At 45.0% G+C, this 27,783-nt stretch overlaps 2 protein-coding genes across 3 annotated transcripts in view; both read left to right on the top strand.

Annotated features, from left to right (window-relative positions):
• Positions 1 to 1,395: 1,395 nt before the first annotated feature.
• Positions 1,396 to 27,783, top strand: part of LIN28B (lin-28 homolog B) — a 100,155-nt gene continuing 73,767 nt past the window's right edge. Inside the window, exons 1-3 of one of the 2 annotated variants that reach the window (XM_058021522.1) lie at positions 1,396 to 1,418; positions 11,378 to 11,426; positions 18,794 to 18,978. In XM_058021522.1, coding sequence (XP_057877505.1) covers positions 11,393 to 11,426; positions 18,794 to 18,978 — 219 coding nt within the window. In that variant the 5' untranslated portion in view covers positions 1,396 to 1,418; positions 11,378 to 11,392. Of the gene's footprint in view, positions 1,419 to 7,598; positions 11,427 to 18,790; positions 18,979 to 27,783 lie in introns of those variants that run through there. The other variant, XM_058021520.1, reaches the window with a different exon arrangement.
• LOC131082155 (POLG alternative reading frame-like) lies at positions 2,541 to 4,545 on the top strand. The gene is made up of 2 exons (XM_058021857.1): positions 2,541 to 2,677; positions 4,014 to 4,545. The coding sequence occupies exons 1-2, from the start codon at positions 2,541 to 2,543 to the stop codon at positions 4,543 to 4,545; spliced, it is 669 nt and encodes a 222-aa protein (XP_057877840.1).

The following is a 27,783-nucleotide window of genomic DNA, read 5'->3' as shown; positions in this document are numbered from 1 at the left end:
AGTGGGAAGTTCAAGGCAAGCATACTAATGCCTAATGATAGAAAATACATGTGAACTGGGCTCACTAGTTTTTATCTTGTTCTCGTAAGGAAATGGAATTGCATTTGCTATCCATCTCTTTGCTCTCAGGCTAATTTTGAACCCTTTTCACAGTTTCAGCCCAAATCAACATAAAGGACCCAGAAATACTACGAGTCATGACGAAAACCAGCAGTCAGGAAAATGAGACTGCTAATCGGTGTCCTCTCCAGATGGAAGATGGTGTGACTTCAGCAGTTGCCTACTGTTTGACTCACCAGCTGGCTAATCCTCAGCACATGAAAGGAACCACACTGCTCAGAACCATACCCATTTTGCCAGTGCATGTGCAAAGTGGTGACTACTGGAGCCTGTATAGAGTGGATTGGTAGCAAAAGGATGTGGAACATGGGTCCATAGCTAGCCAAACTTTGTTAACCCTTCTATTTTTAGAACAAAGACAATATACCTTTGGGTGAAGTTGATGGTGGCTTATGACAGTATGTATACTACGGTTGGGGTATTCCACAGTTAAGTCAGGACAAGCTAGAAAAAGAAAACGTTGGCATTTTTAAAGTCTCATATGCCACTAAAGGAAACCAATCATGCTGCAAGGCTACTGGGAACGGACAAGTCCTGGACAAACCAGCTCTACAGCGGGAATCCTGCCTGCTTTGTGGCTGCGGACTGCACATCAGCAGGTCGTGGCTGCAGTTGGTTAAAGTGCTGTTAAGACGCACAAGATCCACACAGGAGCGATGCCCTCCCACCTGCTAGCGGCAGATTTGGGGGCGAGCAGCAGCGCAAGAGGACACTGGAGGGTCCAGTCCTCGGGGCGGCGGAGCCGGACGCCACCACAGCTGCCAAGCGGCCTCCGTGATGCGCGGCCAAGGAGGCGCCTGGGGAGGAGGCTGCCGGCTGCATGCGGGACCGGGGCCCGGGCCCTGGGCGAGCGCGGGCTCCGGCGGGGCCGTCGGGCGGCTCCCGGGGGCGCGGCCGCCCCGCCCCGCCCCGCCCGCCGGCTCCCGCTGCCCTGGAGCGCCCCCGCGCGCAGCCGCCGGTGCCGCCCGCCCGCCCGCGGGGAGGGCGGCGGGGCAGGTGCGCGGCGGCTGCGGCGGCGTGAGCCAGCGCCGGGGCCGTGTCCGCCCGCCGCCGCCGCCCCTCCTCGCTGGCTGCCGCTGCCGCCGCCTGCCCGCCGGGAGCGCCGCTTCCCTCTGCCGCCGCAGCTCGCTTTCTCCTCCTCCTCCTCCGCTCCGTCCTCCCAGTGGCTCGGGAAGGCAAAGCCCCCCGCCGGGGGCGCCCGTCGGTGGGTGCGTGCCCCCCAGCCCCCGCGCTCGCCTCGCCACCGCGGCAGCCGCCGGCACAGCCCCGCTCAGCCCGGCCACCATGGCGTGCGGGAGGTAAGCGAGCTCCCTTCACCTCTCTCCCTTCGCGGGTCTCGCCCTCCCGCCGGAGCCGCACCTGCCGGGGCGCTGGTGGGCGGCCGCGGGGAGGGGACGGCCGGCGGGTTTCTCCAGTGCCGGCGGAAAAGTTGCGCTGGGCGGAGGCGGAGCGGCGCCGCATTGTTGTGTGTGCGGGCGCGGGTGCTCCCTGCGGGCGGCGGCGGGGCGGGTGTACTTCCGGGTTCGCACCTTTCTCCCTTCGCCGCCGCCGCCGCGCCCCCTCCTCCGCCGGCCGCCGCTGCCCCCGAGCCCGCCCGCTCCGGCCCCGGCTGCCCGCGCCCGAGCCGCCGGCACGCGGAAAGGGGGCGCCGGGCCGCGCCGCGCCGCCCGTCAAACGCCAACGACGACGGCAGCCGCGGTAGAGGAAAGGGTGAAGGGACGAAGCCGCCCCCCGCGCCGAGCGGGGCGCAGCGCCCCGCCGAGAGCCGGTGGCGGCCGGGGCCGGGGGAGCGGCCGCGGGGACGGTGCGGCAGCCCGACGCCAGGGGGCGGCCCGCGCCCCGCCGACAGCCGCCGCCGGATGGCGGTGACCGCCCGGCGAGCCGCCGCGGCCGGGAGGGGCGAGCAGGGACCGGCGTGGGGCGCCCGCGGCCCGGCGGAAGGGAAGGCCGGGGGAGGAGAGCGCACTGGCGGCGGGACGGCACCCGCCGGGCGACGCGTCCGCTCCGAGGCGGCTGGGGAGCGGAAGATGGGGCGGAGGCGGCGCGCCCCGAAGGGTGCGGGGCTCGACCGCCCTGCGGTAACCACCGGCGGGGCGGCGGGGGCCGGAGTCACGCGCGGCGCCGTGTGCGCGGTGCGGGGGGTTTAACGCGAGTGGCGGCCGGGCCGCCATCTTGGATAGCTCCCGCCGCGGCGCGGGGAGCGCGGGGTCGCGGCCGGGCGCTGCCCGCCCCCGGCCGGGCTGAGGGGACAGCGGGGACAGCGCCGGGGCCGCGGGGACAGCGCCGGGACCGCGTCCCCGCCGGCGAGGGGCGGGCGGGATCTCCGGGGCGCCGTGACACGGAGCCCCGCGGCTGGCTCTGAGGTGCCGGCCGGGCGCGGTGCGGGACGCGGTGCGGGGGAGAACAAATAAAGTGCCGAAATGCCTCCCTCACGCCTTGCTCCTCCCGGTCCGGTTGCGCGGCCGCGGTTCCGCGGGGAGGGTACGGCCGCGGCATCTCCGCGGGCAGCGAGCGTGTCTGAGCGCCGGCAGCTCCGCTCGGCTGTTGTGTCTTTGTAGTACGCCCTGCAGCGGGTCAGATAACCAGCTATCGAATGGGAACGGTAATCTGAAAATAAGTAAACAGCAGCAATGCACGCATTTTGTCCAAGCTATAATAAAATATGCAATTGGCGTATCTAAATACATTTTTAAAGTCTAATTAATTTTAAGTATCTTTTTAGCTTTAACATGAGGGAATTACGCATTTAAATCTGATAAACATATTACCTAAAGAGATTTGGTTCATTTACTTGTTTCTCTCTTACCAGCCGGTTAGCTTATTAGTGATGGTGAGTAAATGATATACGATTATCTTACAGTGATGAGACAAAACCATAGTGCATGCTACACCGATTTGTTTACAGGCTTGACTCCTTTTCCTTATGTAACTGGTCTTGCTGTTCTTTTTAAATAGGCCATTCACAGGGCTGTGGGTTTTTCCCCACCTGTTTTGGAATTTCCCATCTTGCACAGAAATTGCAAGTATGGAGAAGTGACCTGTGATAGACAAGTCATCAGACAGTAAGAAAATAGTTACAGCTAAATTTGGTCATAGTTAATTTAAATGTAGTTGTGTGTACTTTCAGTGATATCTGGATATAACATTGTACTGAAGTGCAATAGTGCGTGTTTACTCTTCGATTGATATCTATATGCTTCACATTTATTTTTTAAAACATACTGCTGAAAAAAAACCCAAACAAACCCTTAAAGCTTCAGAGGAGGTAATACTGACAAACTTGTTTGAAAAAATATATGCAGCTAAGCTGTAATTTTTCAAAGGATGATGATTTCTTTTCCCCTTTGGTACAAGAGTAGTAAGAATCAATGTTGAATTAAATTATGACCTAAATTATTAATACACCAGGAAGTCAAGTTTCCTTTGCTGTAGTCAAATGAATCATGTATGTAATGGCAAAGATAGTGATTATATCTGATGTTTGTCCCTTGCAGTAGTTACAAAAATGCAGCTGTACTAAAAACTCTGCCTCTGTGTGTATCACAAAAGTAACTGCCTTCTACTCTGATAATTTTAAAATACATTCTGTAAAGGACATGTGCTGTTGTCTCATTTTTATCAAAACTTTATTGAAAAAATTTTAATTAATCTGAAAATGTATTAGCTGGCATGTACTGAGAATTTCATGAGAGGGAAGACGGAAGGAAGAAGGAAACCCCACATGCTCTCCCTCCTAGGCCTGAGCAGCTGCAGTCTAGGCCATTTGCAGGATGCAGTGGTAGGTCACACGCAGTGTTTCACATTGCATCGCCGAGCACAGAAGTGAATTTTAAACCCCAAGCTGTTAAGCCATTTGTTCCTCCTCTTTTTTGCGCTTTGCAACCCCGTGGCAGCGTTTTGTTTGGGCGGCAGCTGAAGCCCGCGGCGCTCAGCGCGATCCTGGGCCGGAGAGGCGGCACTGCGAGCGGGGCGCTGGGCCGGGAGCAGCTTCCAGAGGAGCCTTTTGCCTTGGCTGGGCGGGCAGGAGCGCATCCCCCGAGGGCGGGAGCGCCAGGGTTGGCAGCGCGGTGCCCCGCGGGGCGCGGCCGGGAGGGGCCGGGTTGGCAGCGCGGTGCCCCTCGGAGGGCGGCCGGGGATCGGGGTTGGCAGCGCGGTGCCCCTCAGGGAGCGGCCGGGGTTGGCAGCGCGGTGCCCCTCAGGGAGCGGCCGGGGTTGGCAGCGCGGTGCCGGGCGCGGCCCCTCCCTCCCTCCCTCCCCGGTGTGTCGGCGCTGTCCGCGGTGCTGAAGCCGGCCGCGGCCATGTTCCTGCCGTGTGCCGGCCCCGGCTGCCCCCGCCGCTCTCGGGCGCTGCAGCGCGCGGGTCACGGCAGCGCTCACCCACGGCCTGTGTGTCAGACACCGCATCGCGCCGGTGTCGGATGCTGACAGCAAAATCAATGGCAAATGCCACAGCGCTTTCTCCTTCGGAACGCGAGCGCTCCCAGCAACGCAGATTTTTTTGTAGCCAACTTGTAACTTTACGTTATCTATGTGAAATGGAAGTGTGCGGATGAAACCAGCAACTAGACAAGAATTTGGTACTCGCTGTTTTTAACCACAGGCTCAGTTTATGAAAGGATGTTCTGAAACAGGATATCATCAGTGGACACGAAATAACCACTCGTGGCACAGGGAAGGTTCAGGAAAAACCTGCTATCCATTAGCAGCAGTGCAAACACAGGCATAGGATTTTCTCCTTTTTTCCTCTATTTAAAAAAGACAAATTTAGAAAGGTGTGCTGTCTAGCAGATCTTTTTTACCAAATTCACTTTAATGTGCTGCAACATCTCTACCACATGAAAAAGAAAAGACTTTTTTTCATCTCAGAGACAAGCATTCATTTTCTGTAATTGCACACTGGATGTTTCAAATACAGTTGCACAATAAAAGGCAAATATGCTCCTCTGGTGTGATGTGTAGAGGCTGACAAAAATACAAAGCCAACATGGTGTGTTTCATATGGGAGGATAACACTTTTAAAAATATACATTCTGCTTCTAAAAATAGAATTAATTGATATGCAGAATGAATTGACCTTCAAATTAAAGGTCAGAGGTGACAAACCAGGACAAAGGTCATGCAGCTCATTTTCAAGCAATCAGTTTCTAGTTTTTTCATAGTTGAACAAAAGCTTAATTATACAGAAGGGTAAGGACTGTAATACCTAACTAGTCAGTTCTAACAGAGAAATAGAAGTAGTTTTACACAATTCCCTATTTTATTGAATGTAGTTCTGTTAGGGAAATATTTGTGCTATTACTGGTGCAAAATGTGTTTGTCTTAAAATATTTAAATGCATTTCTTAAGTTAACATGTAATAATCCACTATCTTTACTTAATATTACTGCATCAGAGATGAGAGGGTTGTGTTACCATTTTCTGATTTTTCAGTGATTTTAGCAAAAAAAAAAAAAAAGTCCTGCTTATGCTATTGTTTCAATAAAGTTAGATTGCAGGTCCATTCTGCATTCATGCACATACTTATTATTTCTAGCAAACCACTTCCCCATAATCCTACTTTCAGTCTGCAGCATGCTCTATGTCCAAATGCAGTAATTAGAGAGACCTAATACCTGACTGTTTAACAAGTATGTGTATGTGATTATTATTTTATTATATGCACTAAGAATCAGTGTTCTAACAATTTGAAGGTATTGGTTCAGTGTTTATATCAGTAATATCACATTTAAATTAAACCAAGCTTTCATAAATATTCTGAAGGTATTTAACAAATATTCTATAGGGTGACCATATGCAGTAATGAAACACCTAAGGATAACTACTAGAAATTCAACTGTTAAAATGTGTACACTCACTCACTAAAAATTTTGTATCACATATTAGGTTTTTTGGTTTTTTTTTCAGATACTTTATATCCTGTACCTACTACAGCTACTGATGTGTACATTGTTTTAAAAGTTTTCATCTTTTCTTTTAGATATTGTGAATTTTAGTTATATATCACTGATGTTCTTGTTTACTTTTTTTCCCCTATTTGAATTAATAACCTATCTCCGTGAAAGTTTATAAAAAGTGACTATTGCATTATTTGTTTGGTTGTTTTAAACCATGACTCAGTTAGAAGCCATTGACATACAGGACTGATGTCCACTCCAGCTGAAATGGGAGAGATGTGCCCTGAACTATCCACTCTTCTAGGAAAGTGAATATTGGTGTTTGAAATACAGACACTCATCTGCTCTTTACCTTCTACAATGTTTGATTTTATTATTTTAATGGACAATACTTGATAAGCATATTGCAAAGTACAAATTATTATAAAATCCATCATTAGTAGTGCTCTCAAGTAATAATTCAGTGATTTAAAAACCCAACAAAAATTAAGAAATAAGATTCTGTGGTTTGTAGATAAATGGCACATGCAAATAGGACAAAAGTTCTGTGCAAAGGAAGAGATATGTGAAGGTGTGTAAATTCCATCAAAACAAGTGTTAATGGAAAACATTTCAGAAAAGAGATCTGAACAAACCATAATAAAATTGTTATAAAAGTAAATGAAAATTATTCCATTTTTAAAATAAAAATTGTAGTGCCATCACTTTTGACAGGATGATATTAAAACCCTACTTGGCTGCAGTATTTTTATAACCTAGGTGAAAGTTGTAAGTTACACAAATACTGAATTCAGCTTGTCATAAGATTCGTTCTTAATTTGACCTTTAGCAGGGTTCTTTTTCAGTACTTCATTTGGCATTGTTTTGTTTGCAAATAGGTATCAAGTGGGGAAATAGAATCTTACTCTTTATAGGTAGTTTCTCACAGAAATAAATAACAAAATAAACCAGTGATCAAGCTCTGAAAAATGTTACCTACTTATGATTTGAGAATTAGGGCTTTTAAAGTTCTTTTCCTTACAAAGTACTGATATGAAGTAATTTAAGAAGTACAAAGAAAAAATCCATCTGAAAACACATAAGAAAATCACAAGGTAGTTTTCTCATTGTTTCATTTGCTGTATAGCAAATCAATGTGCAGCAATTTCAAATGTCCTTACTAACAGTAAACTGGGAACAAAATACTTTAAATATGTAGGAAGTAGAACAGTAGAGATCCATTTTTACATTGTGTGTTTAAAAATTTCATCTTTGAATCACAGAATATTGTTTGAAACATACCTGGTTTACATTGCTATTTAATTATAGAATTATGATCATTGTTTAAGATATGAATATTCAAATGCAGCCCATAAGAAATTACAGATTTTACTAAATCAAATACACTAAATATGAAAATTGTATCTAATTAATTTCAATCCTTTAAACAAAAATAACCTTGTTCAGCATATTCCTTTGTTATGTATTATTAACATTTTAAGCTAAATAAATGGTTAATAGTTTTTATTGCTTAAACAATTGTCAGTATAGTAGTAGCATTTAATTTTGAGGAGAAACTCTGATCCTAGAGTTGTCAGGCTTTCATTGGCTCCTGTTCTGATATTGTGTCGAGTTCTTTACCCTATTTATTGCCCAAAAGAATCAGATTCCTAACAGTGGTGGAAGCACATTCTGCCTTTCTTTGTTCCAGTTCACACTGTAGTCAAATGACATTCTTACACATAATTAAAAGGTCTATAACTAGATGTTTGTTTGTTCATTTCCTAAAAACTAAGATATGCTTAGCCTCTTTCGTATCAGAAAAAAAACCATATCTGGGCTATTGCCTAGCTGTGTTATTTACCTGAAGCTGTAGTTACCCTGCTTCAGATCAGTGACAAAAGTGAGTGAAATTAGCAAAGAAGGCAAAGTTTTCATTTGTTAGTTGTTCAATTAATTTCCTTAAATTAGCATTGTGAAAATATTTTTAAATATCTCATGCATGCTTGCTTTCACCTTCACATGCTAGAAAAGTACTGTAATGGTGTATAAACAGAAATATGGAAGAAAAGCAAAGAAAATTATGGCTAAACAAAGAATAAAATTGTGAGAGCTTTCAACTTTATCTGCCCTCTCATTACATAAGGATATTAACACTTGAGTGTACCTTTTCAGGAAACTTTAATTTTTCTTATATATGCATTTCAAAGTAACTATATTGAACTGAAGAAAATGAAAAGGGGGGGAAAAGAGTTTAAACAATAAAAACATCTCAGGAGGAAATCCAATATTTAGAATTGCACATTGAGGAATCTGTGTAAAACATGTAAATTCAGAGTGCCAGACAACACTCATTTGTGAGATTTGAAATCAAAATACTGTGTGCATAATGCTTCTATCAGCAGTCAGGAACAGTAAATAAGATTAATTTTTACTGACTGGTTCAAATGACAGTAAAGTTTGTTAATATATCTGACTGGTGTGTATGTGTATATAGATACATTTTAAAAGCTCATGTTTTATGCTCTTACTATGCTTAGGTTCTGTCCACAGAGTTTTAAAATTTTGTATATGCTTTGCAGCATTCATCATTTAAGTCTTCACTCCTGGTGAGTTAACTGAAGGAAGATCCTTTCAACACTGGAATGTTTTCCCTATTCTTTTGAATCACTATTTTCCTTGTTTGTTATAAAATAAAGGATTGCTGGGTTTTGTTTTCTAGTTCTTTTACTCTCTAATCATACTTACAGTACCCAGCATTGTTTTAAAAAATACTGCTGGCTTTACTCTGGAAGAAAACAGTCCTCTGGCTACCTCGGTGAAAGAAATGAGTTTAACATATTAATTTTTCTTTTCAACTTACTTTTGGAGGAAAGTGTATATCTTAAATGGAGTAACTATTTATTTCTGCTTTGCTTTCTTCCAAACAATGTTTCTAAATTCTTTGGCAGCAAACCTGCTTAAGGTAATGAATTCAAAACAATCCATATCTCAGAGAATTCGTTTTAAATAGATACAAACTTATTATTTTTTTACTGATTGATAAGTTTTCAAAAATAGATTACATAAGCTGTAAAGTTAGTTCAATTACAGAATGTGCTACTTGTAAGGGAAAGTGGATTACCTTTGTTGAGTGTCTGTCAGTGTGCCTTTACACTTTTCATTGTCTTTTCTATCCAGCAATAATTCCATATGGTGTTCTCTCGCATTAATTTTCATGCTTACTGTTACAGTATCCTTCCACATGCTGTGAATGCCTGGTAAAAATGAGGATTGCTTTCAAAGCTAGTGACTTTTTCCCTGAAAACATCTTGCTGTCTAGTACACAATTCCTCAGCAGCATTTATTTACGTACTTGCAGTTACAAAGTTCACCTAAATGCCAAGATAGTTTCAGAAGTAAAATGCCAAAATAATTATTTGGTTTGTACAGCATAAGCAGGCACAGAAGAGTTCACCATGAGCCATTTCAGAGCCCAAACCTGCTTCCATTTAAATCAGGAACAGATTTTGTATGTCTTTCAGTAGGACACAGTAAAATACATGCCAGAATAATTTCTCATTTAAACTATCTATTTAAATGAGTTCATAGAATTGAAATGCCCACGCTCTTCTACACTAACACATGTATATGCCAAGCTTTAAGATTTGTATCAGGAAGCTTTTTGTAATAATTATAAGAAATTAGATATCCATGTTTCTGCTTAATAATCTGTGACTCTCTATAATATGTGATGCTTAAAAATGTGTCACAAAATGACAATACTGGAAACAAGAATAGCTTGAACTTGTCCTGTTTTCTGCTACAGTTTTTAAGAACTGCACTTTCCTCCTTTGAATCCCAACACCACTCCCCCAAATACTTATTTTTAATCCCTTCATAAACTGAAGCAGGCTATGTTCCAAAGCCAAGAACGGATCCTTTACTCTATGCTTGCATATTTCATTATGTTGCATAAATAATGCAGGTAAATCTGAAAGACACAAAAGCCACATGGCCACAGGTTGGCAGAACAAAGAAGCAGATACAAGAGATTGGGCTTCAGTGCTTGAAGGTGTAAAAGCAGAGTTAGGTTTAGTACTAGACAAAAGTCCACGCAATTCCATTGGAAAACTTAGTTACTACAAAAGAAAAGGAACAGAATCAACTTGCCAGTGTTGTTGCACTGAAAAGAAAAATTGTACCACCCCCTTTTCCCATTTCTGGTGTATGAAAGTATTCAGGATATTTAACTGTAAGGGAAAAGAAGTTAGAGAAAATTGGTTCTAATTTGTCTTTGTTCATTCTTGTGACTTTTCTCACTCCTAGTAGGATATCCAACTCCATTTTTTGTTTTTTAGTAAGAGAGCAGGATAGCTGTACAGATGTTCTCTTAAATTGGAAAAAAGAACTCAGATTTCTCTAAAACAGAAGAGATCTGGGCTTATATCTAAAAAGGTTGATACTGCAATTCCGTGTTTCTTTTTGCATGGGTTTTGGTTAACATGGATTATTCAGAAAGATAGTAGGGTGACAGGAAGACAGGCTTGTGGCAGGTGAGTTTGTGCATGCTCTTGTCTATTCATCCTTCATTTGTTAAGCAAACTGGACAACCTAAGTAAGAAGAATACCCCAAAACCAAGGTACTTTCCTTAATGCTTCGTGCCATCTGCAGTGGGTTTCTTCTGTGTGATATTTTCGTTGACATTATACAAAATAAGTCAGGCCTTTTTTAACTAGAGCAAAAATACACCTTTTATGAAGTTTCAGTCAAGTCACACATCTGTATTTGTATGACTGCTTGATTTTGTTTAGATTGAGACCTAGAATTTAATATTTCATACTGTGCTCTGCAGTTGTATAAGTCATAACTAAAAGCATTTTTATGTTGATACTCATAAGTTGGCATTGAGTTACTATTTTGACCATGAAAGAATCCTGGAGAATTGTTTTTATTGGCTTTTCTTAAATCATATACAAGGAGTGACTTAATTGTTTATTATGTACAATTTAAGCATAGTAAAGACAGCTCACTAGTTCTTAGGTTACCTACTGCAATTAAATATTGATAAAGGAAAATAACACCTTCCAATATTCTGCAAATCTGTGTCTTTCCCTCTTGTCATCAATTGTGTAGCTTTCATAAGAGACTAATGAAAGGGGCAATACTTTTACTGGTACTGGGGACAGGGTGGAAGCAGCACTTAAATTTTTTCTCTCGGTTATCTCCCCGTGGTTCTGATGAGCTAGGTAAGTCTCACACAGTAGGTTTACAGGTTACTTCATAGAGTCAGTGCCCTGGCATTTTATGGCCTCCTAATGAGCCGTTGAACGGGAGCTGAGGTAATTAAATACGGTACTCTGGGACAGTGAACGCGGTACTGACTCCGGCTCTCTGATTTTAGGTTCCTCAGAAGACGATGAGGTCATTCAAGAAGGTCTCCTCAGGCTCAGGTCAGTCTTCTCTCCAGCGTCTTACGTGGCTGACTGTGTATCTGTAAAACTGAGGTGCTTCAGCACTTCTGTCCCGCTGACCCTCGTGAACTAATCACTGGGTGGGATGGGGAAGAACCGCTGATTTTGTCCACAGCTTCAGAGTTCTTGTTGGATGCAGTCTTGAGTGCTCGGCTTCTGTAAGAAAAATAAACAATTACATAAGGAAAGTTTATTTACAATAACCGCATATCGCATACCTGTCGCAAATGGTGGGAGCCCACGGGTTCGTGTGAGCGCTCCGGGACCATCGCCGCGGCAGGCGCGCCGCTGGGCGCACACACCTCAGTCACGGGCTCAAATTCAACCCCGTTATTGCCGCGCCGCTGCCACACTGGCGCCACGCACCTCCTGCGACTGCGGCGCCTCAGCAGTGCCGTCTGGCCGCCTCCTGCCCATCTGTCCATCCCCCTGCCCGTCCATCCTCCTGCCCGTCCGTCCGCCCCCTGCCTGTCCGTCCGTCCGTCCATCCCCTTGCCCGTCCATCCTCCTGCCCGCCCGTCCGTCCATCCCCCTGCCCGTCCATCCTCCTGCCCGCCCGTCCGTCCATCCCCCTGCCTGTCCGTCCGTCCATCCCCTGCCTGTCCGTCCGTCCCCCTGCCCGGGCGCCCTCCGTGCCCTCAGGGGCGGCGCATGCGCGGGCCGGGCGCGGAGCTCCCCGCGGAGCGGCGCTGCGCCCCCGAGGGAAGGACGCGCGTCCCGGGGACACCGCGATCCCTGCAGCGGTGGGCGGCCTGGGGGGGCCATGGCGGGCGCCGGGGCTTGGCTGTGTGCTGGGGCGGGAGGAGCTGTCCGTGTCAGCGCGGGGCACTTGCCCGTCGAGGAGGATGAGGCGCGCTCAAGCCGCGCTGTCCCGCCTGAGGGGACGGGCTGCAGCGAAAGCGCCCGAGGCGCGGACCCGTCCGCTCATCGTCCAGCGGCTGCCGAACGGGCGGCGAAGCGGTGACACCGGGCCGTATGGCCGGTCCCTCCGCGGTGGCCGGTGCTCCCTGCGGGGCGCTAGCCCTGTCAGACGGTCTCCCGCGACGACTTCCAGAGCCTCCTTAAATCCCCCGGGGAAGCGGCCGCTATCAGTCGCAAATCAGCAGCTGGGAGACGGTTAATGTACGTGAGACCACATCCTGCACCCGAGGGAGCGCCTCCCGCGTCCTCCCGCGCGGGATCGCAGTAATTGACAGCGGCATCACAGTAATTGACAGCACTTTCAGGAGTTCCCCGCAAAGCGCCGGCACGCCCGGCAGAGGTGCACGGACGGCAGGGCGGGCAGAGCCGCACCCACGGCCGCCGCTTCTCGTTCCGACAGACCGTGCTCGCAAAGCCCGTGCTTGAAACCGCGCTCCGACCCCACCTCGAGCAGCGGCGCTTGCGAACCCCGGCGGGGGCTGCCCCGTCCCCATGAGGGAGCAGGGCGGGCTCCGGGCATCCGTGGGTATGACTGCTGAGGAGCGTCGGGGAAGCTAAAAACCCGAGCTGCTGCGGCGGCCGGGAGTGAGGGGGGAGAGGCGCTTTCTGAGCCCTGAAATGCAGTTTGGAAACTGCATTTCCCGAAAAGAGCCGCGGTTCGGGACGGGCGCGGTGCGAAGGCGGCTCCATAAAGCCTCTAACTTCATACCCGCAGCCGCACGTCGGGCAAATCCCGTCCCTGCTCGATCCGAGCCGTGGCACCGCGCAGTTGGGCCGGCGCCGTTTCGGTTTTTTAATAAAAATAATTACAAATTGCATATCTTCCACTCTTAATGCTGGCGTTTTAAAGAGAGGGAATCAGCCCGACCAGGGGAACTGGCGGTGTCCCGAGCGCGTCCGACCCTGCTCTCGCAAAGGCGCGGGAAGGCACGCCGCCACGTCCCCGCCGGGAAGGAGCCGCATTTTCGGGCAGTGTTAAACAAAAGCCCGGGGGCAAAGCCCGGCTTTGGGCAGGGTTGGGAGGACAGATCCGCCGCCTCCCGGGCCTTGACGGCGGGCTCCCGACTCCCGCCCGGCCCGGCGGAGGCGCAGCGGTGGAAGCGGCGTCGGCTCCCCGGGAGCGGCACGGCCACACCGGGAGCGGGGCCCGGCGGCGGAAAGGGAAAGCGGCTTTGGCGCCCAAAATGTAGGTGAGAGGGTTTTGGCGGGAACAGCTCCGCACCGGCACAGCCTCCCGGCCGCAGGAGCGGCGGGAAAGGCCCCCCTCCGACCACACATCTAGGAAGAGCCGCTGTCGGTGGAGACCGTGCAGAAAAAACACGACGGGCATCTCATTCGGTGCAGCATCGGCGGGGCGGCGCCGAGCAGAGAGAGGGGGCAAGGGCGCCGCGCCCGCCCCTCCTGCCCCTTCTGCCCGCCCCTCCTGCCCCTTCTGCCCGCCCCTCCTGCCCCTCCCGCCCGCCCCTCCTGCCCCTCCTGCCCGCCCGTCGGCGAGCGGCGCTGCCCGTGCTTTGAAATGGGAATGGCAGCAGCACTCTGCTTTCAAGTGTAAAACACGCGTTTTGTTTCAAACGCACAAATGCGCGCGGCTCCGCCGTTTGTTTTGGATTTTTGTGGTTTGTTTTTTCCCCTGTTTTCTTTTTCCCTTTTTTTTTTTTTTTTTTTTTTTTTTTTTTTTGAGATGGGGTCTTTTTTGAGAAGGCGAGTAGTATTGTAGTATTTTCGGGGAGGGGGGTTGTGCAGTTTTTGCCTTGTTTTGGTTTTGTTTAGGGGACTAGAAGAAAGCAAAGTTAGGACTTTAAAAGCTTTAGGAAGGTGACAAATAGGAAATCCTACACCACTGGTTTTGGTTACATAGTTTCAGGCGAGCTCTTGCTGTGCATGTGGGAAGACAATGATTCCAGCTTCCTATAATTGTTTTTTTCCAAAATTAGCATCTGTTTAGCGAAATGTAAGGATAGAAGTTGATTAAAAAAAAGAAAAAGTAAACTATTACTATGAAACTAATTTTTTTCCACGAACTGGCTTGTTCTGTAGGGTTTTCTTACCTCTTCCCTCCTCCTTTCAGAATGAATTTTGGAAGGGTGTTGGTTGGGGTTCCTTTTATTTCTTTTTAATTTTTTTTTCTTTTACCCGGAGAGTTCCCAGCTGGCAACAGCTCTCTACCTTCCACAAAACTTGAAAGGCTGATGTCCCTTGCAGGAAATGAATGAGTCGATAACATCTGACACCAGTGACCAGTCCAGTGACCCCAACCTTAATTCCACTAATACTGGAGGCCTGAAAATCTCCGTAAAGACACATTGCAAATCCCACCCCCCCTCCATTTTACAAAATCTGCACTTATTTTGCAACCTAAGAAAAACTTTGCAACCAATATATTTACATTCATTTATTTACGTGGTTTAGTAGTCATTAATTTATTCATCGAAGAACGTATAGTGAATTTTCTTTTCACTGAAATTTGCTAACAAGACATTTTGTCCATTTAATGAACTCAATCAACTCGTTTGTGTCTTTTTAACCAATATTCTAGCCTCTAAGGATTTTTTTTTAATTCCGAATACCGGTAAATTAAATCGATCTTTTAAAATAAAGACTTAAAAACTTTATTAAACCGGTATTTTCTTTCTTTTCGAGGGGCAGGGGGATCTTGTATTTTATTAATGTGCCATTCTGCTACATAGTAGATATGTAGTCTTGGGCAGTTCAAGTAAGAGGTGTAAGGATTGTTTTCTTCCGGTAACCTTAATTTCTTGTTCATAACTGAGGTTTCGCGTTTATTAAAGTCGTGTACAAGCATTATATATTACATATCGTCCGGGTCATAAGAACCAAACATATAAAATTACTGGCGATTTATTTTGCAAAGTAATCGCTGTTGTAAGGGGGAAAGGGAGGTTATGAGCCAAAAGCAGTGGTATGTAGCACGAATGCGTAAGGCAGGTCAGTGTAGGAAGTCGACCTGACTGTTGAAATAACCTATAGGAAATTTACGGTTGAAGACTGCAAAGGAATTTCAGGATTTAAAGCTTCTGCTCCACTTGTCAGGGTGCTTGTATTTGTACACTCTTGCCCACCCTCGCCTCTTTCTTGCCGACGATCACACGGAGCCTCCACCTTGGTGTTTCACACAGGAATGAGGCGCTGGCAGGGGAATTGACGCTTTCCTGAAAGGCAACAAAAGGAGTAAACAGGCCCATGGGGGCAAAGGCGTTCCCCTTAATTGGGCAGACTGATCGACGCCACTTCCCAAACAACAGCAAGTGCTTTGCAAATGCATAAGCCCCTTGCATTGAGGTTCTGCACGGATCGGTTTGTTGCCTTGGCTTTTGTTTGTGTGTCCTTGGGATAAGAGAGGATGCTGGGGGAGGAGGGGGGAGGTTAAAAAGAAAGTCCGAGTCCTGGTTTTTACAAGGTATGGGCAACGTTTAAAGGACATATGTATATATACGTATATATGCATGTATCTTATGTATAAATACCGCATGGAAAGACAGGTTAATGCGAGTAGGTGGTGATGAGGACAGAATACCTTAATCTGTAACTTTAAATGAGATGGGCAGGTGGAAAAATAAAACTAATTCTCCCCTGTTTGTTTTTCACGTTTCTAAAGTATTATTTTACAAGCGTTTGGCCGTGCGTAGAGCAGCAGGAAGGGCAGGGCCATAGCCGTGTACCTGTGAGCGCGGAAGGGGAGTTCCCTGGCAAAGGGGCTGTTACCAAGCCCGTTACACATCACACGTTTCTTCTCCGAATCGGATCCCCCCTCCCGCTGGCAGTGAAGACTTAAACCAGCAGTGCCCGGTCACCGCTATTTCTCCCCTCTTTGTCCTCTTCCCCCGAGGCTTTTTTTTTTTTTTTTTTTTTTCCGCCCTCTTCTCCAGTAAATCCCTCTCTCTGTCAGTCCTCTCCCAACTGCTGATTGAGGTTCACTCCAATTCTCGGCTTGAAAACTGGGCTCTTATTTAGGAAGTCATTAATCACATCCCCTCCCCCGGAAAGAGATGGCGGAGAAACCTGTGAAGTACAATTCCTCGCCCCATCCCCCCTCCAGAAATGTTGTGAAACGCTAGATCTCCGCACATTCTGGGGCATATTAAGGTGATACCGCGTTTCCGGCGCGCTTCTCATTTGAATGCGAAATTAGTCACGATTCAGCTGCGCATCTGCCCGCGCTGTGCGCACGGGGTGCCACAGATGCCTGCGGGCGCTCGCCGTGCGTGTGTGCACACGCGTGTGACCCTGTTCTGTGTGTGCACACACGTGTGTCCCCGGTCCGTGTGTGCACACGCGTGTGACCCTGTTCTGTATGTGTGCACACGTGTGTCCCCGCTCTGTGTCTGCACACACGTGTGTCCCCGGTCCATGTCTGCACACACGTGTGCCCGTTCCATATCTGCACACGCGCGTGTCCCCGGTCCGTGTGTGCACACACGTGTGTGCCTGGTCCCTGTCTGCACACGTGTGTTCCCCATCTGTGTCTGCACACACGTGTGATGCCGGTCCCTGTCTGCACACACGTGTGACTCCGTTCTATGTCAGCACACACGTGTGTCCCCCGTCTGTGTCTGCACACACATGTGACCCCGCTCTATGTCAGCACAGACGTTTGTCCCTGTTCCGTGTGTTCCCGGTCCGTGTCTGCACACGCGTGTGACCCCGCTCTATGTCAGCACAGACGTTTGTCCCTGTTCCGTGTGTCCCCAGTCCGTGTCTGCACACGCGTGTGTGCCCTGTCTGTGTCTGCACACACGTGTGACCCCGCTCTATGTCCGCGCACACGCGTGACCCCGATCCCTGTCCGCACACACGCGTGACCCCGTTCCATGTCCGCACACACGCGTGTCCCCGTGCGGGAGCATCCCGCCTCCGTGCGCGGATCCCGCCTGCGGTGGGCACGGACGCCCCACATCTCCCCCGCACGGCCGCCCCTGCGTGCAGCTGTTGTTCACTGGGCCGTATCTAGAAACACACGGACCTTCCTACGGATTTCTGCACGCACGGGAGGGCAGAAACCCCAGAATAATACGTCATCTCGATTTCCCGTAAAGAAGCGTGCAGATTAGCTGTCCGAAAAGGAAGGGGAGAAAAAAAAAAAAAAAAGGCGCCGCGTTGGAAATTTCTTGTTCATTCATAAATTATTTTGGTGTGTCAGGCTACTTGAAATGGCGATTGGCTGCTCCTGCCTGCTGCCAACCCCTTAAGGATCCGATGCGAAATTAGTAGCAAGAAAGCATGTAATTGACCGAGTCACGTGTGCGCAGGGGGCCAGAAACGGAGCGAGAGAGACGGGGAAAAATCAAAAGAGGGAAAGCACATTAGACCATGCGAGCTAAATTTGCGATCGTTCAAAATCAGGATGTTAGATTAATGCAGAAGACCACTTCGATCCACAGGGAAAGTTTTCATCTCACGAGTTTGGAGCAGAGGGCCCGTGGGGCAACATGGCCGAAGGTTAATTTTCTTTTTCTATTGTTTTACTATGATTTTCGCTCGCTCGCTCGCTCGCTCTCTCCCCCCCTCCCCCCCTCCCCCCACCCTTTTTTAACCCAACTATGCATTACCCTTTTTTAGCAGCTCGCGCAAGGGGGCTTTCTCCAAACCCATTGTTACCCAGCTCAGAAACTGTTCCGTACCGCCCACACCGATTCACAACTTGAAAAGCTTTCAGGGGGCTATTGTTTGAATTGTTCCTGTTTGATTAAGCACAGTTGCAGTGGTGGGATGAGAAAACGGCCGTACACCTGTCCCAACTTTAATCGAAAGTTTATTCCAAGGAGGGATGGATACACGGTGGAAAATAGTGGTTTCGGCGCTGCATGTGCAATAAGCAGTTGTGCAATCTACCCAATTTTGCTCATTCTCTCTCCTCCACCCCTCCTCGGCCGGCCTCCCCCCTCGCCCCCCCGGTCCTGCGCCTTGCGAGGAGAGACTAATTGGGCTGAGAATTTCTGTTGAGAAATGGGATCGGTCTTAAACCAGCAATATTCAAGTAAAGTATCGCGTTCCGTGCTGTAATGTGGCTGAAAGATGGAGTTAAATGGAAAAATACACGTATGTACAGAAACGTGGGCTGCCCTGGGCTCGGAGAGAGGGAGAGCCTCCGTGCGCAGTGTTTCCTCTCTGTAACCTCCGGTGATTTAATTTTTTTACGTATTTTGGGGAGAAGGCTGTTTATTTTAGGATTTAGGAAAAATACGCACTTTTCACCGTTTGCTTTTTGATTTGGTTTTGTTCGCCCCTTTTTTTTTTAATTTTTTTTTTTTTTTTTTTTACCCCGTTCCATTTGTAGTAACCCCTTTATACAGCGGCAAAAGGATGTTACCAGAATTTAACTCTTTGCTTTGCATCTTGTCCCTCTCTTTCCTCTTTTTCTCCCCCCTTCCCCCCCACACCCCCCGCCTTTCCCTCTACCTCAGCAGGGGCGAGTAAAGGTGGAGACGAGCCCGGGAAGTTGCCGGAGCAGGAGGAAGAAGAGGAATCCCAGGTTTTGCACGGGACCGGCCATTGCAAATGGTTCAATGTGAGAATGGGATTCGGGTTCATCTCCATGAGCAACCGAGAGGGAAGCCCCTTGGAGTCTCCAGTTGATGTCTTTGTACACCAAGTAAGACCCGTTTTTGTCTTCCATCTCAGCCTGCCACATTTGGTTGAGCTCAGTGGGGCTCCGGTTTTATGTGAAGAGAAGTAACCTATTTTTTTCTAGGTGTTTAGGTACATTTGTAGTTAAAGAGTTGCCTTAGGTAATGGTTTTGTTGGCAGTGTACAATTTGAGTAAATAAGGTCGTTAGATTGTGCTTGGTCTCTGTGGCTGGTGATTTGTGCGAGGGTATAATGTTTCTTCGTATCTTCCTCCTTGGCTGGAAAAAGTCTCCTGTGGTTTTTATTTATTTTCAAATGTCACACTTTTTAACAAGGTTTATCATTTGTCACCAGACTGATCAGGAGCAGATATGCCTTTCCTTGGAAACTGTTTAAAATTAAGCTGGGAAAAGGATAAATAAATGTCGGGTTTCATTCAGATAACATTTGAGTACAGTTTTAAACGGTTTACTTGTAAACCTCGAATTACTTTTTAAAAGCTCATCTGAGATTAGTTAGTGAAATTAAGACGTAATTATGGTGTTATTTTGCAGTAATTCAGACCTGAGAGTGTCCCTGTGGTGATACTCTAAAGCGTGTACGTGGTTTGGTTGGTTGGCTTTTAATTATTCCTTTCTAGCGAATAAAAAAAAGAGTAATTATAAAATATTCAGACCAAAAGCAGTGTCTCTGTAAGGCTGTTGGGGAGACAAAGGGTGCAGGGTCCATGGTTTTAATTTTAAGCAGCATGGTTGGTTTTGTGTTTTGAACGTGGAAACTGGTATGAATGCCTTCATGATAAACGAGTTACAGATGCAAAATCGGTATGAAATAATAAGGGAACTCAAATTTTTGAGACCTGTACTGTGGTTTGTAAAGAAGATCTTCCCTGGTCTTTCTGTAAGTCTCCAGTTGCAACAGTGCTATTTTGAATTTCACCCATCTCCTCTGTGATCAGGGAAGAGGAGAGCTCTCAGGTAGAGAGACCATTTTGGGCTTGGCTAGGGCCATGTTAGGGAGGCAAAAGGCATCTTTCTCCACTTTTTACGTGGCTGTCCGTTTGCTGTGACGTCTGCAATGACGGTGAAGGGGCTGTTCCGTGGTTACAGAGTGACTCCCTTCTAATTGTGCGTTTGGTGGCCCAGCTTTATTCTGCAGTGAGTTTATCAGGCTTTTTTAAATCATACACCTTTGATTAGGTTAGTGAAAAGGTGGCTGAAACTTCTGCAGAATGTGCTGCTGTGGCAGGGTGGGGTGGATTTCTGTCCTAGTGCCTTACACACACGTGCCCTTGCACCTCCAATACAGCTGCTTGCATTTGGAATTATGTACAAAGCACAGAATTCAGTAGTGAACTCACTAAATTCCTACACTTCCTGCTTTGTACTGCCATAAAAACTGCCCTCTCTTTGCTGCTGCTTTTTCTCTTTAGAACTGAATGAATGAAACACTTATCAAAGAAGGAGCAGTCTTCCTCCTTTTCCCCTTTTCTTCCCTTCTTTGTATCTTAAGTCACGAAGTTGCTCTTTACAGTTCTATAAATTTACTTTAAAGATAAAACTCCCTCTTTCTTAATGTAATTTTGTGTTAATGTATGTAATTTTTTTGCTTCTTGAATTGTAGAAGACAAATATTTAAAACATAGCAGTGCTGTTAATAAAAAACACATTTGGAAACAAAGATATTCTTAGAGCTATGGAAATAGAGAAGTATTGAACTGCATGATAACCTGATACATTTAAGTAATACTAGACAAGGTTTTCAGTTTCATAATGGAAAATAGTCATAGAAAATAATAAAGTAGTTGTAAATTTGAAGGTCTCTATTGAGTTGTGTTCCCTAAAGGAAGGGAAGAGAAGGAAATGTTAGACAAGTTTGTTTATTACAGTTTAATAATCTACAATTTATCCATACCCTTGGGTTTCTAAGACAATCACAGTGTAAAATGCAGTGAAAAATACCATGTTTCCTTGCATGTTAACTGTGTGCCTCTGTCATTTTGAGCTTACTTACAGATATGTCTTACTGAGTGAAGTTATTATTAGTATTTTGCAATGAATTGCTCTTGCAGCAAAGTATGTTACTCATCGTTTTCATTCTGATGAAATCTAAGGTGTGTATATATAAACTTCATGGTGACATGAATCTTCTTTCCATCAGTGTTCTGTGTAGTGTAACAGGGAGAACTACTACCTGTTGTATTTCAGAGTACATTTTAGATAATTGTTATTGTTATATACAATGCTTTGTTAGCTAGCTAGCTGACCAGTTCTAGCAGTAGCAGCCAGAGCATAAAAATGTCTTTAATTCTGTAATGTTATTTAATGCTCCTGCTTGTACAACAGTCTGTTGCCTGAGCAGTGGTTGGACCCTATTCCTATTAGTTTCTTTAATTTGAAAAAAATTTGCCTTGTGAAGGGTCCTTTTCAAGGCAAAGATGTTAGTTTATTAATCTGTTGAAACAAAACCCTACTGTTCAAAACTGCTTTGAAGATACTTCATCATTGAAGTGTGTGCAGGTAGTGTTGCATGCATTCATTCGCTCTTTCTGCAGTGTTTGTAGCCAATAGTATAATTTTATAGAATTAAGCAGTGTGAACAAGGGAGAAAAGCTTCTAGTTTACTTAGTCTAAGTCCTCTCAAAGCTAGCTTGAACCCAACAAAGTGTTTTTACTTTCTTATCTTACCCTTTTTTGGTGAGGTTATGCCCAGTTTCTGAGATCTTGCTATGAGCAAAACCTTACAGTATGTCAAGTCAAAATTCCTGTAATAGTTTAAGCTCATTATACCTAGACTTTTGAGCTTGCAATAAATAATTTTCCTTTCTTCTTGGAGTTCCCCCTTAGCTATGTGTGGGTTATAGTCACATTTTTCTAAAGTCACTGCTTTGCTAATTGTATATATTGATATATTTTTAGAGGACCATGCTTTTGTTTGGACTTCTCTTCCCCTTCACCCAGCGAAAGTCCTATTCACAAAACAGCTGCAGTATTGAGTTTTTAACCCTGCCTTTTAAGTCCTTCCTTTGGTGTTAATCATTTCGATTGATCTCCTCTGAACTACCTTCAGACTGTTGTTACCCTTCTGGTAATGAAGTACCTCGAGCTGGATGCATTATTTAAGGTAGAAACATGTCAGCCATTATATATGTGCATCTCTGCGTCTACAGGGTAATTTGGTACACTTACACACGTCCAGTCTTTTCCTTTTTAGCTCTATTCTGATGCAGCTTAAATCTTTAAGTCTTGTGTTTGAGTCATTCAGGGTCATATACAAATTATGAGCCCTAAAAACAATTTGATTTTTTGGAACAGAAGCCATGTTCACTGCAGCAATGTGCCAAGTCAACTCTCTTTTTTCTCAAAAAAAAAATGGAAGAGTAGCAATGATAGTCCTTTGTAACCTTTTTAAATCCAAGGACTGTGCACCTTACTGGAATGAATAATACAGCTTGTTTCTCTTTTGTGATGTGAATTCTGGACCTAGTTATGTGTGAGTGGCTCTTACTAAATTTTAGAAGAAGATCTATTTGTCAAAGGGTAAAGCACACTGGAGAGGTGAAGCGAGGGAAACCTTTTGTGGAGCACATGAATAAAGGTCTTCAGTGCAAGGAACTCAGAAGAGCTGAAGTTCTCATAGAATCAGAAAAGGATGATGTTTGTTACATTTTTTTTTTTTGCACATTCAAAATTAGACAACTTAAATATATACTAGTTCTTTTGGATGCTGGCAGTAAGGCAAAAATGCTGTTTATTCTTTTTCACACACACTTTGTACAGACTAAGTTAGAAACAAATCTTTTATTCCTTTGCTTAGTGTGAAGCACAGATGTTAAAGATGATCACGAGCTGTAGGGTGCTGAATGTAAACAGATGCAATTAAATGTATGGTTGTGAGTATTGAGGGTTAAGAATTTATGTCTGTTTCTCAATAATGTGTTTTTTCAGGATGGAATGGATTGTTCAGTTTAGATGGAGTTTGTTGGGACCTGGCTCATAGTCCAAAATTCTTACCACACTAAGGGATTGATACAATATTTCTGAACTGAGACCTTAAACACAATCATTCTTTGGGATCCTTTTTTATGAGATGGGGAGAGGAAGGAAGGGAGGAGCAGCATGTAGGAGCTGGTGTATTTTGTCTTCTCATTAAAAGGAACATAGTTGGCTTGAAAATTTTCACTTTCATCTGAACCTTCTTACTATTACTGCAAAATTTGATTAAAATGGAAAACACCTTTTTCTTGCATTGAGTCCTTTTATACTGTACTATCATTTGTGTATTATAAAGGTTGCTCTTAGTGTTTCAAGTACCTATAACTAAAGAAGGAGGAAAAATTATTGTGACTATTTTGACTATAAACAGAAGAATAAATGGAAAATGAGACATATAAGCAGCATCTGAACAGTCTTTTCCCTTAATGTGACCAACTGTTATTGTCAAGGATGAATCAGATGCGTGTTCCTTGAATTCCTAGTTTTTAGGCACAGCTGAACTACTTTTTCTATGACAGAGTAGGGCATGACATTGTACACTCAATGCTGACTTTCTTACATTGTGAGCACTTGTGATCTTGTGCTTTTTCAAGGATGCATTCATTCTTTCATCTAGCATACCTTTCTCATTTGTTTCATTGGGGGCTTTTAAAAACTACTTAATTGCTCAGGATAACTGGAAGTGCTGGGCAAGCAAGTGGGATTAGTATTTCATTGCTCCTATGTCTAATATGACATAGGTGTGCCTGTTTGGGGTATAGAAATCCCCAGGCAGAATGTGCTGCTACAGAATTGTCGTCTTTGACTTCTGCTGGGGACCAGGCAAGCCCAGTCCTAATCAAAACAAAAGTGGCCAGCAGGATCTGGGGAGGGAGGCTGAGGAAGGAAGTGTGTCTGCAGTGTGGGGAGGATCCAGCAGGGATCAGCCACGGGTGTCAGAGTCTGCTCAGCAGCCTCAGCGCTGAGTGCAGTGTCCAAATGGGATGGAGCTGCTGGAGAGCCAGCCAGGCTTTGGCACTCACCAGCTGGGCTGCAGCATGCACAGAAATGATGGGGACCACTCATTGTGCTGTGGAGTGCTACAGCAATTTGGGATTTTTTTTTTTTTTAATTTTGAAAAATTTGTTTTGGCTACTAATTATTGTATGAGTTAGCATAGTGTATGGACATATATACTTCACTGACAGCTTGATGGTTTAAGATGGTTGTCTGAAAAAACTTGTAATTTGGTTATTTGAGTTATGCACCTGCCATCTTCTTAATCTTCCACATTTCATCTATTTACATCTATCCCCAATGCTGTAGTAAATTGTTATTAGTAAACCTATATAGTGTTTAAGTGAATGGCAGCACCATTAAACCCAAGTGGTGTTCAATCAGATCAGACTTGGCTGAAGAGTTTTAAACCTTGCATGTTGACAAGTAGAAATCCCAAGTGGCCCAAAGGCAGAGGGTTTCAGTGGGACAACTTTGTTTTAAGAGATGTTTCCCTCTTTGGCAGAGCAGTGAATGCACCCTTTCCAGAGCAGGCTATCCTCCTTTTCTCCAAGACTGAGGAAGTTGTGCACAGGGGTTGGGATACTGGAAGGAAGAGGATATTTTGTCTGGGGCACAAACATAAGATATCAAAGCAGATGTATGAACCAAAGCTAAAAGGAAATGAATTGTCAAATTGGGAAAAATGTTGTTATTGTCGCTTGTTCTGGTTTGCAACTACATTACCAAGGTAGTAAGTACATTTAGAACCATCCAGAGCTTTGTTTCACAAAGTATACTCCCATGTAAATATTGTTTGATTCATCTTCCTTAAGTAACCCATTGCAGTAAAGGCCTGCCATATTCCCTCACTAATTATCAACAGAAGCAAAATTAGGCCCACCAGTTTCTACAAAGGTGTATAAAAGTGACTGTGAAAGAATCTTTTAAGAATGATAGGAACTAAAAACTAAAGCCCATTTATGATGCTTTTTAAAACCAACACAAATAAATAAGGATGTACTGTTTAAATTTTTAATTCCCTGTATGTAGGAGTGCTTTTTTTGCCTTTTTAAAAACCAGCTGAAAGCAACCTGGAATGTTAGAGAGGTATTGTGTGATGCTTGGCTCTTTTTAAAGGACAGTTCTTCAGGACTGATTTGGACTGGCTTTTGCCTGATGGATATCACTGGTAAAAGCAGTGAATCCTTAAATTGCTTTTACATCAGCAGAGTATCACTGAACACCTCTGCATGGAAGGTGGGGAAGTGCATCTAATTGCTTAAGCCTATTCAGCTGAAGAAACTGGTGTCCATGCTTTTCCTCAGGTTAGTCTGGCTGGTTCTGACTTAAAATGGAGCAGGGGGTTAACTAGAGAAATAGCTAAAGGGAATTCCACATCTCACTCCAGAGATGGCTTGGCTGCTGGTGGAGCAGCTGTGGACCTTGCTGCAGACCTCACAGCCTGCTGTGTTATGGAAAACTGTCACTGAATTTGATTTTTTCTGACCATGCAAAGCTGTATCATGCAGCAGGTTCAGCAGCTGCTCTGCAAGCAGCTGAACAAGGCTTTGCAGTAGCAGTGTGGGTGAATAGGTGGAGGTGTAAACTCCTACAGCCACCCTTCTCAGTGGGAATCCTGCAGGGATGACTCTTCCATTTGGCAGCAGTGCAGCTGCCTCAGGAAGATTCAAGAGCTTTTGCATCACTCTTCATGTTGGACTAGGATAAATGCTTGTGGGGCTGCATTGCAGACTCAGCTGGGGAAGTGTTCAGGTTTGTATCTGATTTTTGTATCATTTTTCATAGCAGAGAATCCCCATGATCCCCACAAATAGGGGTGGGCAGTGTTGGCACCGTGGGAGGGTGGCCAAGGGTGCAAGCAAGGAGCAGCCAGGGTCAGGTGGAGGAGCTGGAGCAAAGAGTTGGAAGCTGCTGTCACAGGAGTGTGATGAATGGAGCTGCAGCCTCCTGGTGCAAAATAGCTGAGTTCTTGTGTTGCCACCTTCAGCTGAGGATGAAGACACAACGAAAGTGATAATGAATTTTCAAGGAAAAGGGCATTTGAGGGCATTGGCATGAGAGTACAAGCATCTGAGCTTTCTTTGGAAGTGAAATCAGTCACTTGATTTCAGCAATCTTTTTGTCACAATTCAGTTTTCCAGTTTCTCTTTTTCTTGTTTAGAAATTGCAGTTCAGTGGTGGCACTGAAATATATTGATTGCAGATTTTAAAAAGCACTATTTATGAGGCAGATAAAAATCAGGGAACCTTTGATACATGTAAATAATATGGGGGCTTTTTCTTCTACAGAACTGAAATAAGCATGTTTACAGGGCATATACATAATAATTTGGATAGAACTTTTTAGCAGATAGGTGAGGTCTTAGTGAAATTAGTTGATAATCTGAAAAGTACAGCTACTTAATTACTCCATATGTATGGAATTTCAACTTTGAAAATTAGGTACATCAAAGCACTTGAGATTATTTGTCTGAGTTTTTAGAATATTCTTATTCTATTATCAGAGCAGGAGCCAAGAAAATCACACAGTTTCTATTCCAAAATTCTGATCTGGTGCTAGAATTGCATTTTTTTGAAGGAAGAAGGCTGAAAAGTTTGGATTCATTTTTTAGCATCATAAGTTAATATTTTCACTGGTTAAAGTTGTTTAATGCATAAAATCTGAGTAAAGGCATATGTAATCAATATTTGAAGTGTATGAATTTATCTACAAAATCAAAGTAATATTTCATGACTATTACAGATCTTGTGCACTCTCAGAAAATGCTAATGTTATTATTACATTCATAAATGTGTAATTCTCATCAATTTAACTGATAGTGGCTTTCCCATCAAAGATAATCTGTTCCCAGAGAGGCCTTCTTTTAATTAGCCATGCTAATTTATAGGCAGTGCTGAGAGAATTTCTTTTTCTTGATTGTTTTTATTACAGTGCCACATGAGGCTACTTTAACATTTGTGTTACAACTCTCTGTTTATGGTCATATAAATACATGGCCCAAAATAAACCCTGGTCTGAGAGTAAAAGCGATAGCCATTGTGTTCCTTAACAAGACCAGAATAAGCATAATTTCATATTTTTTTCAAAGTACAGGTGTCTTTAAAATCCCTAAATTGTGCACATGGGCTATAATTTAAAAAAATAGTTTATTTCATTTTACAACTGTGTTTTGCAAGGTGATAATCAAAACCTTGGTTAGTTTTATGAGCCATTTGTAATAATACAATCTTAGGGGAAATAAGGGGGTTTAAAAAGCCTCTGCTGACCATGTGTAATAATTTATGAATATTCTTAGACTCGTTGTACTGGAAATGCTAGAAATATATAAAAGTAGTAGTATCAAACATACCTAATAGACCCAAGCTGACTTCTCTAGATGTTGGATTAGACCCCAAACTGCATCCTGTATTTAAAATATATGTTATCTCACCCAGTTTAGCTACCTGGTCTAAGACATGCAGATTGTACATCCTGAGAATCAGTCATTTTTGACATAAAGTGGAATAAAATCCAAGAATTATTCACAAACTTGTTTGCTGCCCTCTTCCCCAGATATTAAACACAATTAAGCACCTCTTCCTTAATGCAATGAAATTATGACATCCCTTCCCTTCTTGTTGATTACAGACCTGGTGGGCCCAATTCTGCTCAGTATTCTCTCGTGAATACAGGTCCTACTGACCTGTAAAAGTTACAAGTGGATGTTAAGACTCTTACATGAATGTTTTTACTGAAACTCTGTGGTTCGCAGGCTTTTGTTTTCATAAGGCTGTAAGTGTGCATTTTGTGCTCAAAAATGATCTGAGCTGTTCCTGTACAGTGCCTGAAATGTAGG

The sequence above is a fragment of the Melospiza georgiana genome, chromosome 3, assembly GCF_028018845.1.
Source record: "Melospiza georgiana isolate bMelGeo1 chromosome 3, bMelGeo1.pri, whole genome shotgun sequence".
In the NCBI taxonomy this organism is placed as follows: domain Eukaryota; kingdom Metazoa; phylum Chordata; class Aves; order Passeriformes; family Passerellidae; genus Melospiza; species Melospiza georgiana.
Note: the sequence above shows the minus strand (reverse complement) of the source record. Positions and strands in the feature narration are given on the sequence as shown.